Source organism: Corvus brachyrhynchos, unplaced genomic scaffold (genome assembly GCF_000691975.1).
Source record: "Corvus brachyrhynchos isolate BGI_N302 unplaced genomic scaffold, ASM69197v1 scaffold32, whole genome shotgun sequence".
Lineage (NCBI taxonomy): Eukaryota > Metazoa > Chordata > Aves > Passeriformes > Corvidae > Corvus > Corvus brachyrhynchos.
Window position 1 is genome coordinate 8,839,702 of NW_008237919.1, and position 20,435 is coordinate 8,860,136.

At 42.2% G+C, this 20,435-nt stretch overlaps 1 protein-coding gene across 1 annotated transcript in view; it reads right to left on the reverse strand.

Annotated features, from left to right (window-relative positions):
* The window catches only part of PPM1H (protein phosphatase, Mg2+/Mn2+ dependent 1H), a 139,823-nt gene that overhangs the window by 16,226 nt on the left and 103,162 nt on the right, over positions 1 to 20,435 (reverse strand). Inside the window, exons 8-10 of the mRNA XM_017733089.1 lie at positions 18,652 to 18,770; positions 5,388 to 5,451; positions 3,648 to 3,755 (exon numbers count right to left, since the gene is read on the reverse strand). Of these exons, the coding sequence (XP_017588578.1) occupies positions 3,648 to 3,755; positions 5,388 to 5,451; positions 18,652 to 18,770 (291 nt within the window). The remainder of the gene's footprint in view (positions 1 to 3,647; positions 3,756 to 5,387; positions 5,452 to 18,651; positions 18,771 to 20,435) is intronic.

Consider the following 20,435-nt stretch of genomic DNA (forward strand, 5'->3'; position numbering starts at 1 on the left):
CCTGCTGAAAGCTTTCAAATTGACTGTTCCATTATGAAAAATAAATATTTAATTCCATGCCAGAGAGCCTCAGCCATGGCTTGCCTGCTTTGTGCTACTTCAGTTGATTATGAGAGGTTCAAATCTCTAGAGCTCACCAACCTGCAGAAGTCCTCCAAATCTGGTCTCAAAACAGCTGAGCCACTGAATACTGATTACATTCGTCAGTCTTGGCTGCATGACTTCTCCTCCCATAGCCTGGCACTCTATCAAAGTATCATTTCACACCACCCTCAAATTACTATTATATGCCTATTTCTGGATGTAGTCTCAGGGATGTTTACCTTTCCTTGAGCTAAATTTTGGTGGATATGACATAGAAGAACTTTGTCACGCTGGAAGTAAATTGTTCTGAAAACTCACCACACTGAGTGAATCTGTGGCACCTTCCTTACTTGAGAAAGGACACGGTAATTATGGCACAGAAACAGAAGCCAGAGGACTTGGATCCTCCCTCTGTCACAACCCACTCTGCACTTTAATTTCCTGAGCCTCCCCTTTTCCAGGTCTGGAAACCACACATTGTGCTTCTCTACCTCTATATAAACAATTCAAAATCCAATGCTGCACAGGGACCAAATATGACTGCTGCTTGATGCCACTGTCTTTGCTTCCAAGTGCCAAGCCTCCCAGATGGCAGAATAAAGATGTTGTTTCTTAATGCTGGTTTCTGTGCAAGGTGCGCTGCCGATGTTTGGACAGAACAAGTCAGGGAAAAACATGAGTTAAAGCACTGGGGCTCTCTCTAGGAAGAGAAGGAAGAGATGATTAAGAGAAGGAGGTGCAATGGAACGCAAGCTAGAGCATATGCTACTTCCTAATAATACTCAGGGGTTTTTTTGCCAGTATCTCTAAATTCAGGTGGCTGGTGCTCTGTCTTTCCTCCTCCTGCCCTCATACATTTCTGCCGAATTTAGCTGTGAAGAAGATGTGGAAACAAAGCCAGTTTTGCTTCCCTTTTGCAAAGCAGTTAAGAGATCCCAAAACGTGGCTAGCATATGAACTGGATGTCATATTCCAGAATTTGAACACGTACAGACACATTCCCCACACATCAGAAAAGCCCATGAGAAGCTTTGGTTTATAGACACACACAAATACTGCAGCAGCAATTGGCAGAGATGATACTGCTGGGATGCTGTGCTGCAGCCATTACGTATCCCAGAAACACTGGGTCTCAGCATGCCAGAAAGAAAAATAAATAGGTAGAATTGCATCATTTTTCTGGCATTAAACAAATCCATCACAGTGATGAAGGCAGAGCTCCTGCCTGCCAGGCTGAGGAGAAAAAGAGCAGGTCTCAAGTGAGGGACACCACACATTCAAAGGGGCAGAGGGGGAAGTACGCAATTGAGAGCAAGGAAACGTGAAGAAGGGGCTGTCTGTAGAGCTCCCTCTTTACTTCAGGGCTGGAATCTCTTAGCACTTCTTTAATTTTTATTTTTCTAATTGGAATTTTAATACATAATTTTTATATAATAAATATATGTAAATTTTATATCTCTGTTTATAGGCACAGAGGCAAGAAGAGACCACACTGCCACTCTGTGGAGTAAGCCAGACTGCCTTTACTCGTGGTGGTGCATCCTTCCTCCCTGCCCCTCCTCAGGCCACTATGATCTCAGAAATGCTGTTAGGCCTTGGCCTTGATGAACAGCACCTGGGCTGAGCTCCTCTTGAGCTTATCAGAAACACCGTCTGCTCCCAGGAACTTGTGCTGTCTAACAAGCTCCTGTTTTTTCGAACGGCCTTGGAAATTTATTCTTACCTGAATAACAACCCAAATGGAACAACATTATAACAAAGTTATCAAACTTTCAGAAAAAGTTACCAACCCAAATTGCAGCCAGAACGGTAAATTACTGTGACTAAAGCCAACTTTCTTGCAACCCTATAAACAGTGGTTCCAAGTGAGACCCTTTGAGCTCTCCTGGACCACAGCAGCCTGTGTACATACTCTTTTAGGCCTGAGTATGTATGAGCGTGAATATGCTATAGCAAAGGTACTAGGAATGTTGCTCTCTTAGATTCTTAAATATGTTAGATTCGTAAGTAAGTTAAGCCTATAAGTCAGTTACTGCTGTGCTTATAGTAAAGTCTATAGAATCTTTTGTTTAAACAATTTCGTTAAATTGTTTAAATTCAGCTATTAGTTAAGTGTTGTTAAAACCTTTAGTCAAGTAGTCAAGTCTGGGGATAAGTTTGACAAGGGGGTCTACTCTGAACCTTGTGACTCAACAGAAGGGTCTCCCTTACTCCTTTTTATCCTTACCCTTTCCCTTATCCTTAACCTTTTTTGTCCCCAGCCCCCACATAGATAATTTTTGGTTGACTTTAGTTTTAGATTGATTGACTTTAGATTTCAGTCCAATTTTTTCTCTGTGTGCTTCAACCATCTAGTAAGTAGTAGAGTGAACCCTGCCAACAAACTGTTGTGCTTTCATTTTAATATTAAACCTGCTTTTGCTGATACCTTTGCTGATGATTCTTTGAGAAACCTGAAACACTCATTCATGACAAATTGGCCTTAGAGATGTTCCATGCAAGGTTAATTTAATAATTTGGTTCCTTCCTAGCAGTATGATGTTATTTGTGTGTTTTCTCTCATACTGCCATGGCAAGTGATAAATTCAAGGTCAAATACTGGGTATAGTTAAAACTTTGGCAATCCAGTTGACAATGGACAGTTTTCAGCATTTGGGCCATGGAAGCAAAGCTGCCTCTTTTTGTGCTGTCATCAGATGGTTTGCCCTTGCTTAATATTTTATGGAAAATATGTGACATCTGTTCCTTGACATAGTAACAGAAATGCAGTTACAGTGGGAGAAAAAAAAGCAAGGCTTGCATGTTCCTTGTTAACAAATACATTCAAATCCCTTTGGAAGGCTTGATATCCTTCACTGCAAGGTCTCCAGTGGTCAAAAACTGGGTGGAACTGCTTGTGATGAGGCAATTCAAAATGAAGGAGGCATTTAAAACTACCCTTAACCCAAATACCCCATAATCTCCTCGTTACACCATCATTTGGGAATGCACACTCTCATTATTTGGTGTTTGCACAAAACTATCAAAAGAGTTAAGAACTGAAGGTTAAGGGGCAGACAGATGGAAGCATAAAGTACCCTTCCTATGGCTCTTGGCATTTTCCTGCTTAAGAGTTGATCTGGTATCCTCTGTATAATGCAGGGCATTACACTGCTGTGGAGACATCCCTTCTGCAGTACACAGATTTACGTCTTCTGTGAAGGCAGCATGATCTAGGCCTTGACAGGAGTTGGAGCACGTGAAGGTGGGAGGAGAGATGGGCATCTGTCACACTGAATGGCAAGGCTACAGGATAACCATAGAACAGGGAGGGAGAAGGAATCAGTGCTCTGCAGGGATGTGGAGCAATCAGAGCAAGGGCATGCACTTAGGGAATTTAGAATCTACTATGAACTTAGTTCCTACTATGTGGATGTTACTATTGTGCTGCACCTTTGGAAACAGCAGCATGTTACCTGGACTGGACCACAATCAGAATGGATGATTTGAGAAGAACAAATAAACACACTAAGTAAATTTATTTCCCTCCCACAAATCAGACAGTTGAACCTTGGCTGTTTTACCTCAGGAGATGAGGACAGGAAAGGTTTGATGTATATATTGGAGTCGTGCACTTTCAGGTCATGATCTCCCAGTCCTCGGGTCACTCCAATTGTTGCCATAACCCGAGCCTGCAAAAAAAGAAAAGCAATGGGATAAAATCTTGTTACATGGACTGTGTCAATAGGGAATGAGATAACATTCTTAATCTGTAACTGCTACAGTTAGGGATTTCTCTCCCAGAAACTCTAGACTTAACATAGCTAATCAACATCAAAGCTTTTCACACTCGTGCCATCTCCATTTTTTTCCTTATTTTAAGCTTTGTTTTCATCCACATCCTACTCAGTCACCATCTCTAAGGTACTGGGACTATGAAACCTAACTCAGTCACCTCACTGTCCACACCAGTCTGTGAGAGCATTCCTTCAGCAAATTATACTGTTAGTATAGGTTTTATAAAGAGGATAAGGAGCTTAATTACTCACATAAGGAATCTGTGGCACCTTCCTTTTGGCATATTGTTGTGTATTCCCTTCACCAGGGAAAAGTGCCAAAGGCCACCCTAAATTGCTGAACACACAGGTGACAGCAGCACTGACCACAGTGCTCTCTTCTAGGGAGAGTCACTCTACAGCAGGTCTGCAGTTCTCCCATGTCTACCCCTTCCTTCCCCCAGCACCTTCCTCTGTGGCATGAGTGGGGTCCCAAGAGATTCTGGGCTCTCCTTCATTACAGCTTCTCTAAGACTGACCAGGCATTCAGCCTCCCAGGGACACCTGCTCTCTGTGCTGGGCAGATCACTTTCCCCAAACTCGAGCTTAGCCACAGCAGCTTCTGAGCAAGGGAGCTCAGCATCAAAAACAGTGAGCAACTGACTCAGAATCATTTTGCCTCAGTAACTCCTGGCTTCATAGGGCCATAAGAAAGTAAATGAAAAAGATGTGCATGAAACATTTTGCAAATAATTATAAACCTAATCAAATTCACAGATAAGCTGCAGGTCTGAACCTTCAAAACATGGACTAATTTTGAAAAGTGTCTATTTTTGCATTGAGGTAAGAACCTAATGCAGCAGGAAAGCACTATTTAGAAACACAGCAAGCATACCAATATCAGCAAACTGACACCACTGCATCCTTATATTGATCCTACTGCTGCATCCAGCTAAGCTTGCTGGGACCGACACTAATGATCTCACTGTTCTTAATCACAGAGCTGAAAACAAAGTATACCAAACAGAACAGTGTTTCTCCCTTTCAACTATCAGCTGTCACACATCAGCAAAATTCAACGGGGAGTTCACATACACTAACTGAAGAAGATAACGTTAAGGGGTGTTATACCTGACAAATCCTGCCCTGATCCCCCCCTTTCCTAAATTAGAGTTTTGCATCTCAGAGCACTATTAAGTATCTTCCTGCTTTGTTCTAGTTATATTTTACAATGAAACAGGAACAGTTAAAGTAAATTACTTCAGACAGTCTCATTGTAGCCTATTTACAATGAAAGAAAAACAAAAGCGAACTAAACAACAAATGACTATGTTTGCTGTAAAATGCTTTCTAGTATGTTGAGCTCCCCCCACCACCCCCCAGACATGAGAGTGATTTATGACAGAACCAAGATATTCTTTCAAGCTGTCAAAACGATAAAATAAAGAGATACTGAGTGGAAAACACTGGACTGCCACGGGCTAAACTGAGTGGTAAACAGCACAGAATTCCTTCTTCCTTTGGTCTGAGGAAAGCAAACATGCCCACCTTCTTGCCTTCTCCATATATAAGGGGAAACTTCAAGTCATCTTCCTCAATGGTTTTGTATGCCCTGTGGGGGGAGGACAAACAACATTTATGAAGCTTGCACTCAATTAGTGACCCAGTGCCCTGAAACAAGCAGCTGTGATTTCAAAAAAGGGGGAAAAAAAAAGATTATTTTTCCTAGGGACTCTGTCTTTGAACCAAGATGGAAATTTCTTTTCCTGCAGGAAGGTTTTCTGTAAATAATTATCCATTTCACCAAAAGGAAAAGTGAAGATGAGAAAATATCTAACATGACAGGCTGCTCCTGTAATATCTAACATAACTGATTGCAGAGAAAGAGGTGAGCTGGAATAACATCCTAATTAGTTAAGATATTGTTGGATATGACCAGCTATACCATAATACAGTGTCATAAAAAAACGCAAATTCAACCAAATAAAAAAGACTCAAACAAAACAACCCCAAACCCATTAAGAAACTAACCAATGCCTAGATTCACACTGTTAATGTGAAACGTGAGCAACAACAGGACGTGTACAGATGGTGTAAAACAGCTTTCTGATCCTGTTCTCACCCTCCAGGACCGCAGAAACCAAGACAAGCTTCACGTGCTGAAGTCTTAGGCTATTTAGTGCTCACTTGACGTTGGCTGCAACAGTCAAGGTTGTCAGAGGTTTCACATTTCACAGCAGCTTTCTCATGGACAAGAGACAAGAGAAGTAAATGCTCATGCTCTGATTCTGTTTACCGCATGCCTGCGTACTCTACCTTTTACACATCCAGCTGTTGACACTGATGAGGCAAGAAGGTTAGCAATTTTGCCAGTGAGAAATAAAAAAAAAAACAACAGAAGATGACAGTCATTCTCATAAGCTGTAGAGTCCTGTGGTTTGTATAATACATGCTTGAGATCAGGTGCTGGTGTACCTTTTTGGCTAAGGTACGTTGCCCCAGAGGGGCATGCTTCCTGTCATACAAAATCATCCTTCCTCAGCCTTTCCCGGCATGTTGTGCTTCCCTCCTGGCCCATCCATGCCCTAAGCCCTCGGGCTGATACCAAAAGCACCCCGAGTGCACAAACCGGGAGGGGGAGGGAAGGTGCTGGGCAGGTCCCCTGCCAGCCACTGCCAGCCCCTGCTGTGTAGCTCTCCAGCTCTCTGGGATGGCTGCCTGAGCTCCAGGGAGTCACATGGGATGAAGTTTAAGCAATGTTAAGGCTGTGACCTAAACCAGCAGGATATTAAAAATTAAGGGTGAAATCCTATATTGTAATCAAACTGCCCCCTGCTTCACCAAAATACGGCACAGGCCTGGGATCAATAAATGGTGCTGTGTATGTTGCATCACCCAGGCAAGCCTTGGACTTACTGAGGGTTGCATAGACATTTAAGCCCTGCCTTTACATTTCCCAGTAATCACAGGAAGGGATCATATTAGGGCTTTGGAGGTAAGGGAAGGACCAACAAAAAAGAGAAAAGCGACCAAAATGCATAGAAGAAACAGTAGTGGAGGACTTCTCTCCCATACTACAAAACATTACTATGTATGACATCCCAAAATGAAACTAGGTGAGGTTTGCAAATTACAGAGGGTCCTTCATGTAGTCAAGAATATCTTAGAATATATAACCATAATATTTGGCCATCTGTCTAAGAGACAATACAGTGAAGGCATTCAAATGGCATTCTGTACTGGGGAGGGCAAATAAATTAGCTCTTAACCCAGACAAAAAGACACAAATTACTACAAGTCGCCAGCATGATAATACTGCCCTGATGTTTAAATCCTGAAATAGCATTTAGTTGGGAAGGAGGAGTCAGTCATGCATTTTGCTCTTGTTCCTTCCTTTATTTCCAACAAATACCTCTGCCTCACTCACTAACTTGGATATCCTGGTTTGAATGTAGAGCAAAAATTGTACCATTTCTGACTACTCATGAACAGCTTCCAAATGGACCTACAGTACTGGAAGCCCTGGGAAAACATCCCTGAGGAGTCCGAGCTATGCCTTGCATAGAGCCAGTTGTGCTCTGACACCAAGAAAATGGGTATCAGCTGAGTCCATTGTGGGCATCAGTCAAATGACTAATCAAGCCACAAGCCTAAGAAGACAACCATTAGTACTGGCTGTTCACACTGTTGTACATATTTGTTAAAATAGCAAACAAAACTAAGATGATGTGACTTAACTACTTGCAGCCCCATTTTTAAAGGAAAAAACAAGCCCATTCTTTACACACAGACTATATTATCTGCAAGGTAACTGCAAATATTTAAGACCAAAGCCCTCCCTTTACACTACACTGTAAGTTGACAAAAACAGGGACCAAGCTTTTTTCCCTCTCTCCTCTTCCTCCTTATATTCTCCTGCACAACACCTCACACTGACTGTGCTTTAGGAAGAAGGGAAAAAAGTATAATTTAGGCCAGTGTCCTTCCAAAGAATGGTCCCCACTGCTGAATCCAGCTTCTTTTATGGAACCATTACAAAAACCACTGTCCCTCAGGCCTTCAACTGTGACACCACAGTATAAGAACATTGGGGGAGGCCATGTTCCAAGGGCTACAGCTAACTTGTTCCATCAGCAGATTATGGAGAGCAGCTGGCTAGCCTGTGACCTCCTGAAGCCGTGCAACTAAGTGAGGGAGCCCCAGAGAGCTACAGTGATTTATTTTGTGGTTTCTCAAAGCCTGTCACCTCTTGGGCTTAGAACTTGGGTGTCAAACTCATCTCAAATGTGCTTTTACTGTTGATGTAGCTATTGCCTGAAAAATTATCAGCATTTAAAAGACAATGCTCAGAACTGCAACCACAGCAGCGGAGGTAGCACAGACACACTGAAAAGCAACCTGAGACACTTTAGAAAAGTACCTATATCCTGCGTTACTAGAGAAACAGAATTAATAATATACTAGCGTGTGGTTTGCTGCAAGAGAAGCATGAAGCACAGCTTTTCAGCTAACAACTCAGCAACTGCACTGGGCAGACGGAAAGAAGATATGAAGTTCATTTTAATTTATGCCCTGTGAAACCTCCCGTATTTTGTATGTGGGTTTATTTCACACAGACTACAACCTTCTGGACTATTTCTCTTGATTTTATGTAATAAAGTTGCATTTATACTTCTGTCTACTGTATATAAAGATATAATATGGCAGTAGGTATATCAAACACAGACATACAGAGAACTTGAGGGGGTGGTTTGGCTCTCTTAGTGCCAGCACGGCCTTATTCAGCCCTCTGTGTAATTCAGCCCAGCTCACTGTTTTAACAACACAGCATTGCAACCCTCCCCTCTTCCTGTCTTCCTTGTCCACATCCCAGGAGGTTTTGGTGGCCACTAGGGCATGACAAGAAAGGTTATAAAGACAAAGCAATGCTATTGCTTCCAGATCTGAGTGAGCCTAAAGCTTGTTAAGTACTTTTGCCACGTAAGCCTCTATTTTTCCAAATGGAAAAACAGGGGGAGCAGTGGGAAGTAGAAAAGGCAAGCTCATGCCCAGCTAGATCTAGCTGCATTTTTTTCAGTTAACTTTGTTTCTTCTTTTCATTTCAAAAGAATTATGAAATGCTACTGCTGTCCAAAAATACTGAACTAGGCCTTGACATATGTACCACCCACAAAGTTACATTTGGACTCAGGATCAACATTTTGGAAAACTGGGCCAAATCGCACCAGGAGCCAAAAGAGATGTCAGAACAAAAGAACTAGGACTGACATGATGTTACTCATATGCTAACTGGAATCTGCTCTAAATTCACGGTGAAAAAATAACCAAGAGCTACTAAATGCACAACACAATCTACAGAACAAGTTTCTTACAGTGCTGAGGTCATTAGCAGTGCTTTAGCACTCTTTAAATAAAAGATTATCAAAGTTACCTACATATTGCTGGGTCAGAACTTGAAAAACCAGTCAGCTCCCATATGCAAATTTAAGAGCCAAAATCCTAGATAATGTCTTACATGTGTTATGAGTTCTCCTGCCATATAAGTTGTTCTTAAAATTGGCCTTCTGAAAGCACATTCAAATTCACATAAGAGCAAAAGTTCATGACTAAAACCAAAATCCACATTCCAGTTCATTTCATGGCAAACTGTGTAAGGTTACTGGTCATGAAAAGCATTGTGTTGGCATCCCCAGGCACAACAGATGGTGTTGAAAACACAATCTACCTCTACCCTGACCTGGAAGGTTCAGTTTTGTGCATGACAGGGGAATCCAGACTGTGTTCTGCTTTTTCATGGCACTTGGCTTTAGAAAGTTTGTCTGTGTTTCACATCTCTGCTTGTGACACCTAATAGTAAACTGAGAATTAAACCTAAGGAAGAGCAAAGAAAATCATCATCAAAGGGCTTTAGCTTGAAGCATAGAATAAACCTACTTCTGGCAAGCAACCAAGAGAAAGTACTACTGCTTCACAGAAGTCCTAGTTCATACTGAGTACCAGGCTAAAGGCATCTCGGAGACAGGTCTGTAGATTGTGTGTATTTCTAGCACTGCTTTGCTACCACTCTAAAAAACCCCAAACCTAGGGTATCACCATACACCCTCCACCTGCCCCTACTCTCGTCCCCACCCAAAATAACCCAACTCACAACAAAACTACCCCAGATATCCAAACAACCTCCTTCTCAAGCTCAACTTTCTTTGGTCATACCAGCAGAAAATCACATATTAATATCTGAGCAACACAAAACTTTCTTTTTTTTCCCTCCCACACAAGTAATCAGTGGAATGGAGCTCACCCTTTGGGTAACAGCTTAAATCACCAGTCCAAAAGGAACTGTTCATCTGTACTGTCTGTTGAACTACAGGTATCTAACCAGTGTAAAGAGCATGCTTACTATCAAGAAGAAAAGATGTGCAGTGCAGGTTAGGCACAGAGCCACTGAAAATTATACAACTTATGTCTCAACTCAGCCATAATCTTAAAAATGTCCTTATACTTGTGCTTCTGCAGAGTCAGGATCTTTAAATCCAGACAGCACTGTCTGATACTAAGTACCCTCTAGATAGGTTAGCTCTAAAGTTCAGTGTCTCAGTATCTTTCCCCTATTGCTCATCTGACACACAGTTTAATGAAACAAAATTACAATAAACAAAGATAATTAAAGCACACAAACTACAGCAGTGTTTGTTAAGAGAAAAGATGATGGCAAAGCCAAATCAATTAAAGACTGATGCACAAGCACATGTGCACAAAATTGTTTCTAGGGGAAGATCTACCCTAACCAAGATAATCTCACAGGCCTTCTTTCAAGTAAAGAGGAAAACACACAAGTTTTAAAACACTCATTATTACCAGAAAATTCAGAAACACCTTTTTATGAACCTGAAAGTTACTAATGCTTCATTTCGTAAATCCCAGTTCTGTCTACCAATCTACAAATCAAAAAAATATAAAGTATCTCAGCTTGACTTGTACACATATATGATCTCTGGTTTGGTCAAATCAGACTAGTTTGTGAGCCTTGGACCTCCAGGGAGCCTTCACTGCTGTGTACAGTCCTAAGACGGAGTCTGGACTTCAGAGAGCACCAGCACCATATATTCCTGTGGAAGTAATTCCTAAGCAAAATGAACTATCCATCTTGGCCAGCCTAGTTTAAAGACTCAAGCACCAGAATCTTTTCAGGCATTTCCTGGAATGTGGCTGACTTTTTAGTCTATTCACCTCTAATGGAGCATTAAAAGAAAGTGGTAGAAGAAAAGTTAGGGACAGGATTGTCAAGCATCTCAAGTATTTAGAGAAGTCCTTGACCAAAAAAGGATAAATCAGGGAAAAAAATTATGAAGATATTTAAAAGCAATCTCCCTTACTGCTTTTGTGCTCAGGAGGCTGGGAGGGACAGAGCAAGAGTATTGCAAGTACTCTCATTCACAGCTTGTGAGCTGTTGAGCTTCCACTAGTGAGTGACAGAACCTGTGTGCAGATACTGCAGCTGCACATCAAGCAGGTTCACCTTCTACAACAGACTCAGCAGGCCGAGTCTTTCTTTTTTTGCCCCAGTGAACTTGCTGCCTTAAACACTTCTTAAAATTTCATTTCTTCTACTCTTAAAAGACAAACAGGAAGGTTTGTCAGCAATTTACTCTGGAGATAGAGGGGTAAGGGAAGTGGGCTGTTAACACTCTACGGGCTGAGTGCACTGGAGTGCACTCTGATGGAAACACCATTTGTAAATCTGTATTTTGCCATATTTCTTGTTAAAAGGATGTTTTGAGGCAGATGGGAGAAAGGCTGCGTGTTAAACTCACAGTGCCTGCTCCACACTTGCTAGCTGGGATCCTCTGGAAGCAAAGGAAATTGATATTAAGACAGATTGACAAAGCAAATTCTTCTGGGAAAGATCTCTGCAGTGCAGGATGGAGGAGGCAGTGAGACAGCAAGCAGAGACCTCACCAATCCACAGCAGTGCTCAAACTCCTCCAAGGAGCAAGAGGCCTTCTCTCGGCCAGAAGCAGAGCCATAAATCAATCTTGGGTAACAAGGGAAAGAAAGAGAACTTCTATGGACCCAGCTGAAGTTATGTCAAATTTGTGCAGATGAGGAAGCCAGAGAAAGCATGAGTGTGGAAAGAGACTTCACCTTATCAGAAAGAAGGGCTGTTTTTGCTTGGGTATTCAGATTGAAGATTATCTCATTCCAGTTTAGTTTCCTTCTGATGAAACAGTGGGACCCTTTTGTTTGCCCTTGCATACGTGGCCCCCTGATTCCACACCAAGGCAAAGCCCAAGTGGAGAGGCACAGCCATGTAGGGACAGATCTTAGATGAACTGCTTCCAGAAGGAGATGCTCTTGCAGGACATGACTCAGACCAACCTCACGCTTATCATTCTCATTTGGCCCCATAGAGGCTGTCTACAAAGAGCTTTACTCCAGACTTAAGCTTTCTCTTTTGTTGCAGCAGTATTATTTTCCTGTTTCTGCTTTCTCCTGCCCCAAAGACACTGGCTCAGCTCCGGTGGCATGTGCACACTTGGGGGAAAGAGCCATTCATCACTGTCAGGAGACGTGCTGTACACAGCTGGTCAGCTCTCACCTCCCGCTGCTCCTGCAGCGAGGGCTGCAAATCTTGAAAAGATGCATAACATGCACATTGCAGACAGCCATTCATCATCACAGAGCTGTGCCCCCCGACATCCAGGCACAGCCCAGCAAGGTGCTCTAGCTGTGTGCACCTCCCGCTCCCTGCCACCTTGCAGCAAGACACAAGAGCACAGACACAGAAAGCAAGGCAAGTGACTGCGGATGATGGTTTCTGCTGCAAAAATTATATCCTCTCTCTCCTCCAGAAAGGCCCAGTGCTGCAAAGGTGCCCCATAATCATTAAATTATGAAAATGTAAGTTGCTGGAAAGAAATTAATATCAGGCATGACTGGGGAAAAGGTTGCTTTCTCATGAAGTAATTATGAAATTAAAATTTGATCTCTCCCTGGCGATTGTACAAAGGATACGGCTGAGGTCTCAAACACAACAATACAGCCAGGATTTCAGCAGAAGAAGCACACAATGTTTCACTAGACAAAAAAGCTCAATTAAAAAAAATGGGGGAAGGATAATTTTTTGTAAATTACATGATTTTGGCTAAAAGGCACAATCAAGCAGGTTAGAGCACAGGGTTTGCAGACTTCCAATTACTTTTTACAAGTTGGAATCAAGCTGTTAGGAAATGCAGCTTATCTGAATAAGACTAATAATGCTAAGCTAATTAGACCCTCAGGCATTAGCCAGCAGATAAATTCAGGCCAAAAAGAGGGACACTGTCACTTTAAATACTGCCTTGGGATCGGTGGAAAAGCTAATGAGGAGTGTCAGTTGGGGCTGTTTTATTAGGTGGTTCTCTAGAGACTATAGCCTGAGGTTTCTGTAGCAGGGCTTCGGCGCTTGATTCAATAAATCAATTTATATTAAAGGAGGGTGCAACACAGGCGCCAGCTCCATAAAGCATTTCTGTGGCATTTCTCAATCTGCTCAGGCACTCCTTGGGCAGGCTACCTGAATGTGCTGTCAAAGGACATTGAGCCCAGCAATAAAGAATAAGATAGCGGCTGCATCGGCAATATTTGTTCAAATCAGCTCACACATTACCAAGCAAAACATGTACATTGGCTCTCACTGGGGTATTCTGGATCCCCAATAAGTGATTAATGAGAGCCTGGTTTTTGTGAGCTGGAGTCTGAACCGCAGACGGCAAGGCAGGCTGCACAATGAAAGCAAAAGGCATCCATCCCAAACAAAATAAAACGGCTTGAAAAGTGAAGTTGCTTTTTTAATCAGATGCTTAGAGGCTGAAAGACATTCCCTGTTGGAAAGAAAAGGGCGAGCGCAGAGTAGGCTGGCAGCTTTCCAGGCAGTGGACAATATTGACTCTAGAATAAAATGGGTTTTGCTCAGCGCTTGCCTCAGGGCACCAGCCTCCCAGCTTTGGAATAAATCATGAGGGCGGGCGATTCCCCAGCACGGGCTGACCCTCGGGAGCTGACCCCGTGTGCCACAGCACCCCCTCACCAGACATATGGACACGGAGCTGGCATGGGCTCCACTGCTGCTGCAAAGATGGCACACTCAGAGTCAGTGCCCAATTCCCCTGCTCACTGCCTCCTTGGGCTGCAGCCCATGGTGTATGGTGGGTACTACACTGCCTCAGACCATTTCTGATGGGGTGCAGTTCAGCTCTGCTGTTCGGCTCTGCCTCTCCTGGAGGGCAAAGGAAGCAACCAACAAATAGGTCAAAAAATATACTTGTTATCTAGATCTCTTTTGCCATGCTAAAATCAAGTCAAAAAGCTGAAGTTGTGAGCTGGAAACAAGCCTTTAAAGAACTCCACTTCAATGCAAGCAGTAGAAAAGCCACTGTTTTTGTTCCAAGGACGAGCAGAAAATTAATTTTGAAACCACCAAAGTTGATGGCAATTGGTAGTGCCTTCTGGATGTCTTTGGTTAAGAACAGCGCTGTACTGCTACTCCAGCCCCATGGAAGGCTGAGGGGGGAACTCTGGAAGGAGCCACAGTGAAGGACACAGCCAGTCAGAAATGCAAGTTTGGGAAGGTTCTAGGATATAGTCAAAGTAAAGTCCTTCAAAATTGTTCACAGTGGATGTACAAGTGAGGGAAATCTGACCAACTGTGTCTTAACTTTAAAAGGCAGAGACAGAGAACACTAATTCTGTGCAGTCCTTTAAAGGAGCAGCTATCACCAGGCCTGCTGTTTACCCCCACTATACTGTCATTTCAGGTTACTTGCCCCCCTTTTTAGCACTGACCACTCTCTGCTTACATGGCCCCTGAGTCTTTCCTGATGCTTCTGTTGCCAGGACTTGCCAAAGTCACCAGGACACCTCTCTCCGATACAAGTTTAACCTCTACAAGCCATGGGCTTGAAAACCCCAGCCCAGAGACCCAGCTGTGAAAGACTGTCAGTAACACAAATATCTGCCAGCAAATTATGGCTGGAGACAGCTTGAAAGCTTGTCCAGCAGGACACACTGCTCTAAAGATGCCTCGCCAGCTACAGTACATGTTTTGCAATAGTTGTTCAACCACAACACACATGGGGCAAGGGTGCAGGAAGGGCAGCTCATGGTCAGCTCTCACCAGTGTGGGATTTATTTTAGGTACATTTAATACAGCATTATTTCTCATTGCAATTGCCACTGCAAAGAAAAGAGAAAGGGTAGGAGTGCAGAGCGAGAAGGGAAAGGCTGGTCTCAAAGCAGTAACAGGCAGCTTGGACTAGTGATGCGGTACACATTGCTGGATCAGTGGTTGTCCTAATGCTGTGGGGAAACTTGGCAGCTGTGCTACCACTGTGGGCTGTGGAGACAAAGCCAGTGTGGAAACTTCACATTAAAAAAAAAAAAAAAAAAAAAAAAAAAAGCAGAATGCGTACCACTGTGGCTGGTGGAGACAAAGCCAGTGGGAAAACTTCCCATAAAAAAAAAAAAAAAAAAGAAAGAAAAAGCAGAAAGAAAAAATAAAGGGCCAAATGCATTATAACAGACCCAAAGACAATAATCTTTTGTAATCCAAACAAGCTGGGCAAGCCAAGCCATTGTTGAGAATCTGAAAAGCTCCGGAGCAAAGGAGGAGGATAAAAATGAAGAAAAAAAAAGTCATACAGCTTCTAATAGAAAACACAAAAAGTATGCTGAATTGTAAAATAAAACAGTTTGTGTTCCTGAAGAAACATCAAAGCCGAGAGTGTTCTACATTCTCTCACTAAAGGATTCAGTAATTATGTATAAGAGTGGCTATTTCTTCCTACTATCACCTGCACCTCTCTACATGTATGTGCAAATGTCAACACACAGTGAGATTAGTGACCAAAAAACAACTCAGACAATTATCATCTGCATTGTATGTGATAAAAGTTCAGCAGCATTTTAGTGTATCAAGCTCTGGCTGGCCAAAGTGCCATATGACATTTTCAAGAAAAGGAATATATATGCTAATTTATTCTCCATGATAGATAGTGTCCTTAGAAACAAATGCAAAACAGACATGTCCTCAGTCACTGTGTCCTGATGCATCAGTTGAATCCAGGAATTAGAAAGAAAATAGAAGCAAAATCCTTGAAGTGGAAAACAACCACTAAGAAACCTCTGCAGCCTCAAACCGTCACCTCTGAGGGCCCACCAAACTGGAAATTGAATGTCTTGTCCACAATCTCAACCATTAAAATTGACCCAGACTCTTAGATAAACAGAAACTGATTGCTTCTCCTCTGCCTAGGAGATCACTGCACACAATTCAATGGATAACAAACACCTTGGGCAAAACCTTGTGAAAAGAAATGGATCCTTATTTAGAAGGGCTCTGTTTTACACAAATGTATGGCAATAGAGCAATTTCCTCATCATTTTATTGTCCCGAGGCAACCAAACAAAGAGGTAACTGATGCACTAGTTGTGCAATATGGAGCAGATAAAAGACTCCAATTCTTTTATTAGGACAAAAATGTAGGCCCCATTTTTCACTTCCATCCAGAAGTCAAAAGGAACAGCAGGGAGAGGCAGCCTCATCACAGTCTCCACATGCTTCTGCTTGGCACAGGTCATCTTTTTCTGGGACAATACTGTGATGAATTCAGACCTGAATTTTCAAGTCATAGTTCAAGCATTTATTCCAGAACAACTGCTTACAGCTAAGCCTATTTGTACTGAACTGGTGACAATTTTTGCATTGACCATATTAGAATCTCTAACTGGATCAACATGTGTTCTAGACTTGAGGAAATTCAGAAAAATCAACTGGAAAACAACTGTTTTCTCCTCTCTGCTATATGCTAGAGCTAAGAGAGTTCACAAACCAGTACTGAAAAGCAACACATTGAATCAAATCTGCCAATTTGAATTATCAAAGCTCTTCTACCTTACTCATTATTCTACATTTAGAATTTCTGTTCCTTTTTCTAATGCCAAACAGTATTAGCTATGTAATAACCATTTTGGATAAGGTAAAGTGCTATGTACACATTCACAAGTAAGGTAGAAACTAATATACAGAATTATCTCTTCACTTAACTTTTAAACTTTCCAATGCTGTACAAATCTCAACATTCTGCTGGTGATTTGGACTGGAAAAATTACTGTAGTAAGCAAAACTTCCACTAAGTTTTTTTGACGTTTCATTTGGAACTTCTAGTGTGCATAAATAGTTATTTTTTCCTCTTCATGCTTTACTTTGTATTTATCAAAACCAAATTTGATCACTGTGATGCCCATTTGCGTTAATCACCTAATTCTTTTGCAGTACTTCATGGTCATTCTTGTTTAACAAGAAAAGAGCTGTGGTGTCAAGTGCCAATGCTACAACTTCAACCATTCCAACCTCATTTCCTTTCCAGACCACTAACCAACCAGGGAAATGCAAAACAGCTCCCATGAACCTGAAGAAACTCTCTCTGCCTTCCAACCATGACGACAGAAATCTGTTCTTGCCCTCCTCTCAGGAAGTTCCTATGATACTTCTGTAGCTCTTCCCCACATGTTTGTCCTCCCACTTGGCATGTCACATCTTGAAAAAGAGCTTTCGGAAGTCTACATGAAACCATTCTTTACTGATGCCTCCAGAGACATCTGGGAGTTTAACAAAAAAATCTTTCTTTTGCAGAAACTTGGAGAGTGTCTCATGATCTTCCAAATGTTTTGCTGTCTAAGTCCTCGGATGATCCAATGTTCTCATTCTGTTCCTATTCTTTTGCTCATGCCTGTAGCCTTTTTAAAATGTGAAGTCATCATTCTCAGGGTGAAACTGCATATTCTACTAGCAGCTGTTCAAGATGACAGACAATGATGGTTATTCTCAGATTTACATGTTCTGCACAAACACTTCAGATTATACTAAACTTAGATCATTATTCTGCCATTAAAACATCGTTATGTTTATGGTCCATAAAGCATGGAACAAATCAAAAGTTATGTAGAGCTGTAGCTGTATGCGAGCATCCAGGCTTCCCAACCTAAAACAGGCTTTATTTTTTAACCCTTCTGTTCATTCTCTTCCTGAAAGGACATTTACTACGGATACTAAAACATAAATGTCATGGAAATGAAGACCATTTGCATATATTGGGCTTTTGAATTTATAGGTCACGCACAAAACTCACAACAGCAAACATTAGGGCTTCTCCAAGGAGCCTCTTGAACCAACAAAAAACAATGAAGACATTTAGCCAGAAACAAAAAATCCACATAATTCTTTCTGTCTTTGCTTCTTTAAGTCCATGCTGTTCATTCAAGCCTTTTCATTTTAGGCTGGTTCAGATAGGCCCATGTCTAAAACAATTCCTCAAGGGATATCCAAATCAAGAGCCAGCTGCACTGGAGCAGGGAGGCAGCTCTTCCCTTCTGCAAGCTTTCCTCGGCATGTGAAGGTATGATGGCCCAATGTCTTGGTTTAAAAGACAAATGTCTGACCCACTGATCCAGAATTTATAAAAAGCTACTTCCAAGATAGGAAAATTGTTTACCTTTCAGAAAGATCCCCTGGCACATCTTCCCCTTTATATGCTTGCTCTGCTTTGAGTGCTCACACGTTAAAATGAAACAAGGTCCTGGCTCTGGAGGGAGGTTAACTAATTTAAAAGATTGTCTTCTAGAAGAAAGATACATCTGAAAGAAGGAAATGCCTTTTCTCATAGTACACAGTGGTACACCTCCATGTTTGATGCAGCTTACACTAATCAAAGACAGGCACGAAGCAGGCATTGCTGGGGAGAAGGCTGACCCCATGCTGAGAAGGACACATTCTTACCAGCCAGTCATGTTGAAGTCACGGTACAGCATCCTCTTCCCAACTTCCTTGCGCTGCACCCTCCGTGGAAACTCTAAATGTGTGAATTCATTTCCCAGCAAGTGGGGCTGCATGTAAGCCTGCGGGCAGAAATCAAACCACAGATACCACATAAAACAAGACATCATCTATTTTTAATGAGACAGTATTACCATCCCTTCCTGGTCCCTTCCCACACAAATTCCACCCCCTCCTCTACCCTTCTTTTTAAATAAGGAAGATTATGCGCTCCATTTCAACAAACAATGCACATACACCATTTTTGACCGTGCCTGATATCCAGCAGCAGCCTTTTAGGGAGCAGGCCTCTTGCCCTCAAAATTCTTCATTTCTTCTCCCTGCTCCTCAAGATTTGGGATCTCTAAACCACACTTCATCCATTGACCCTGAAGGAGTCTGCAGAGCTTTGTAAAACAGAACACATGCCCTTTTGTAAGTCACCAAGAGGGAAAGGAATGATCAAATACAAAACCATGGAGAGACTTGGAGGGATGAGTGTGCAGTGAAGCTCAAGCTTTTTGATTCCTAGTTCAGCTATGCCAACAACACAGAAAACCTAACATTGCTACCACACTTTGTCACCACCTCAAGACAAATGCACCCCATCACACGACACTGCAAATAAACACAAGCTACAGAGCCATTTATTTTCTTGTTTTTGAAAAACTACTTCCTTCATGCAAAACAGACTTTTATAAAAGCAGCAGCAGTTTTGTGTCATTACTGCAACTAAGGTCTTTGATGGTTGTACTGTTCAAATGCTGCTCATGTCCTTTCTGGTGCACTGCTCTGCAGATGCTGGGAGGCCTCTTTGCCAGAGCTGTCCCTCTGGCTCATGTTCTCCAAAGCTGACCATAGTCGAGAGCATCACGAGGCTCTTCATCCACAGTATAAATTTTTGGGCTGAATTTATACATGAGCACTTGACATGATAGGTTAATCCTAAACATACTCTATTTCTTCTTTTTGAAATAAATCTCACTCCTTTTTCTTTAGTACTCAAATAAACAAGCCTTTCTCCCTCTGTCTGCAAAGCTGCGTTGTGAACGAGCTCTTATGAAAGACAGTCAAATTGGCTAGGGAACCGAAAAAAGTTGCATTTCTTAACCTTTTGCAGATAACTCTTTTTCCTTATCCAGCCAGTTGAGGCAATAAAGTCTGCCTTATCTTCAGCAGCAGCTGCCATCAAGGGAGACGAAATGAGCTGGGGTTTAGTTTGTGTGTATGTCATAAATCTAGTGCTCATCAACGGTAAGCAGGAAGCACTGGAAGCCCTTATTGATCTACCTGGCATCTGTCATGCAGATAGTTCACAATAAAATATTTCCTGCATTTAAGAGTTGAGCCTGCTCCCACTCAATTTAATAGGAGCTCTATCAGGCTCAGCACATCACAATGCTAACTTGCTATCGGCTTGTCCCTGTTCCCATCGCCAGACATCCTTCCAGAAAACACCTCAAGCTTGGTTGAAACAGGACTGAGGAAGGTTGCTGTGTGTAGCAAACAAGATTGGATTCTGCTTTCAAGAGGTGGTTTTCAAGCATCCAAGCGTGATCTTGACATCGTGATCCTTTCCTGGAATAGGAACTCCATCAAATTCTCTCTGTGTACAGTTAAGGGAATTACATTTTTTTTCCTGCAGTCTACAGTCAGCCAAGGTCCCCTTCTCCACCCAAATACTGTTCTCAAGGACCCTCTAATTGGATCCCTCTCCTCATTACAGAAATGGTTGAGAAGCAGTTGTG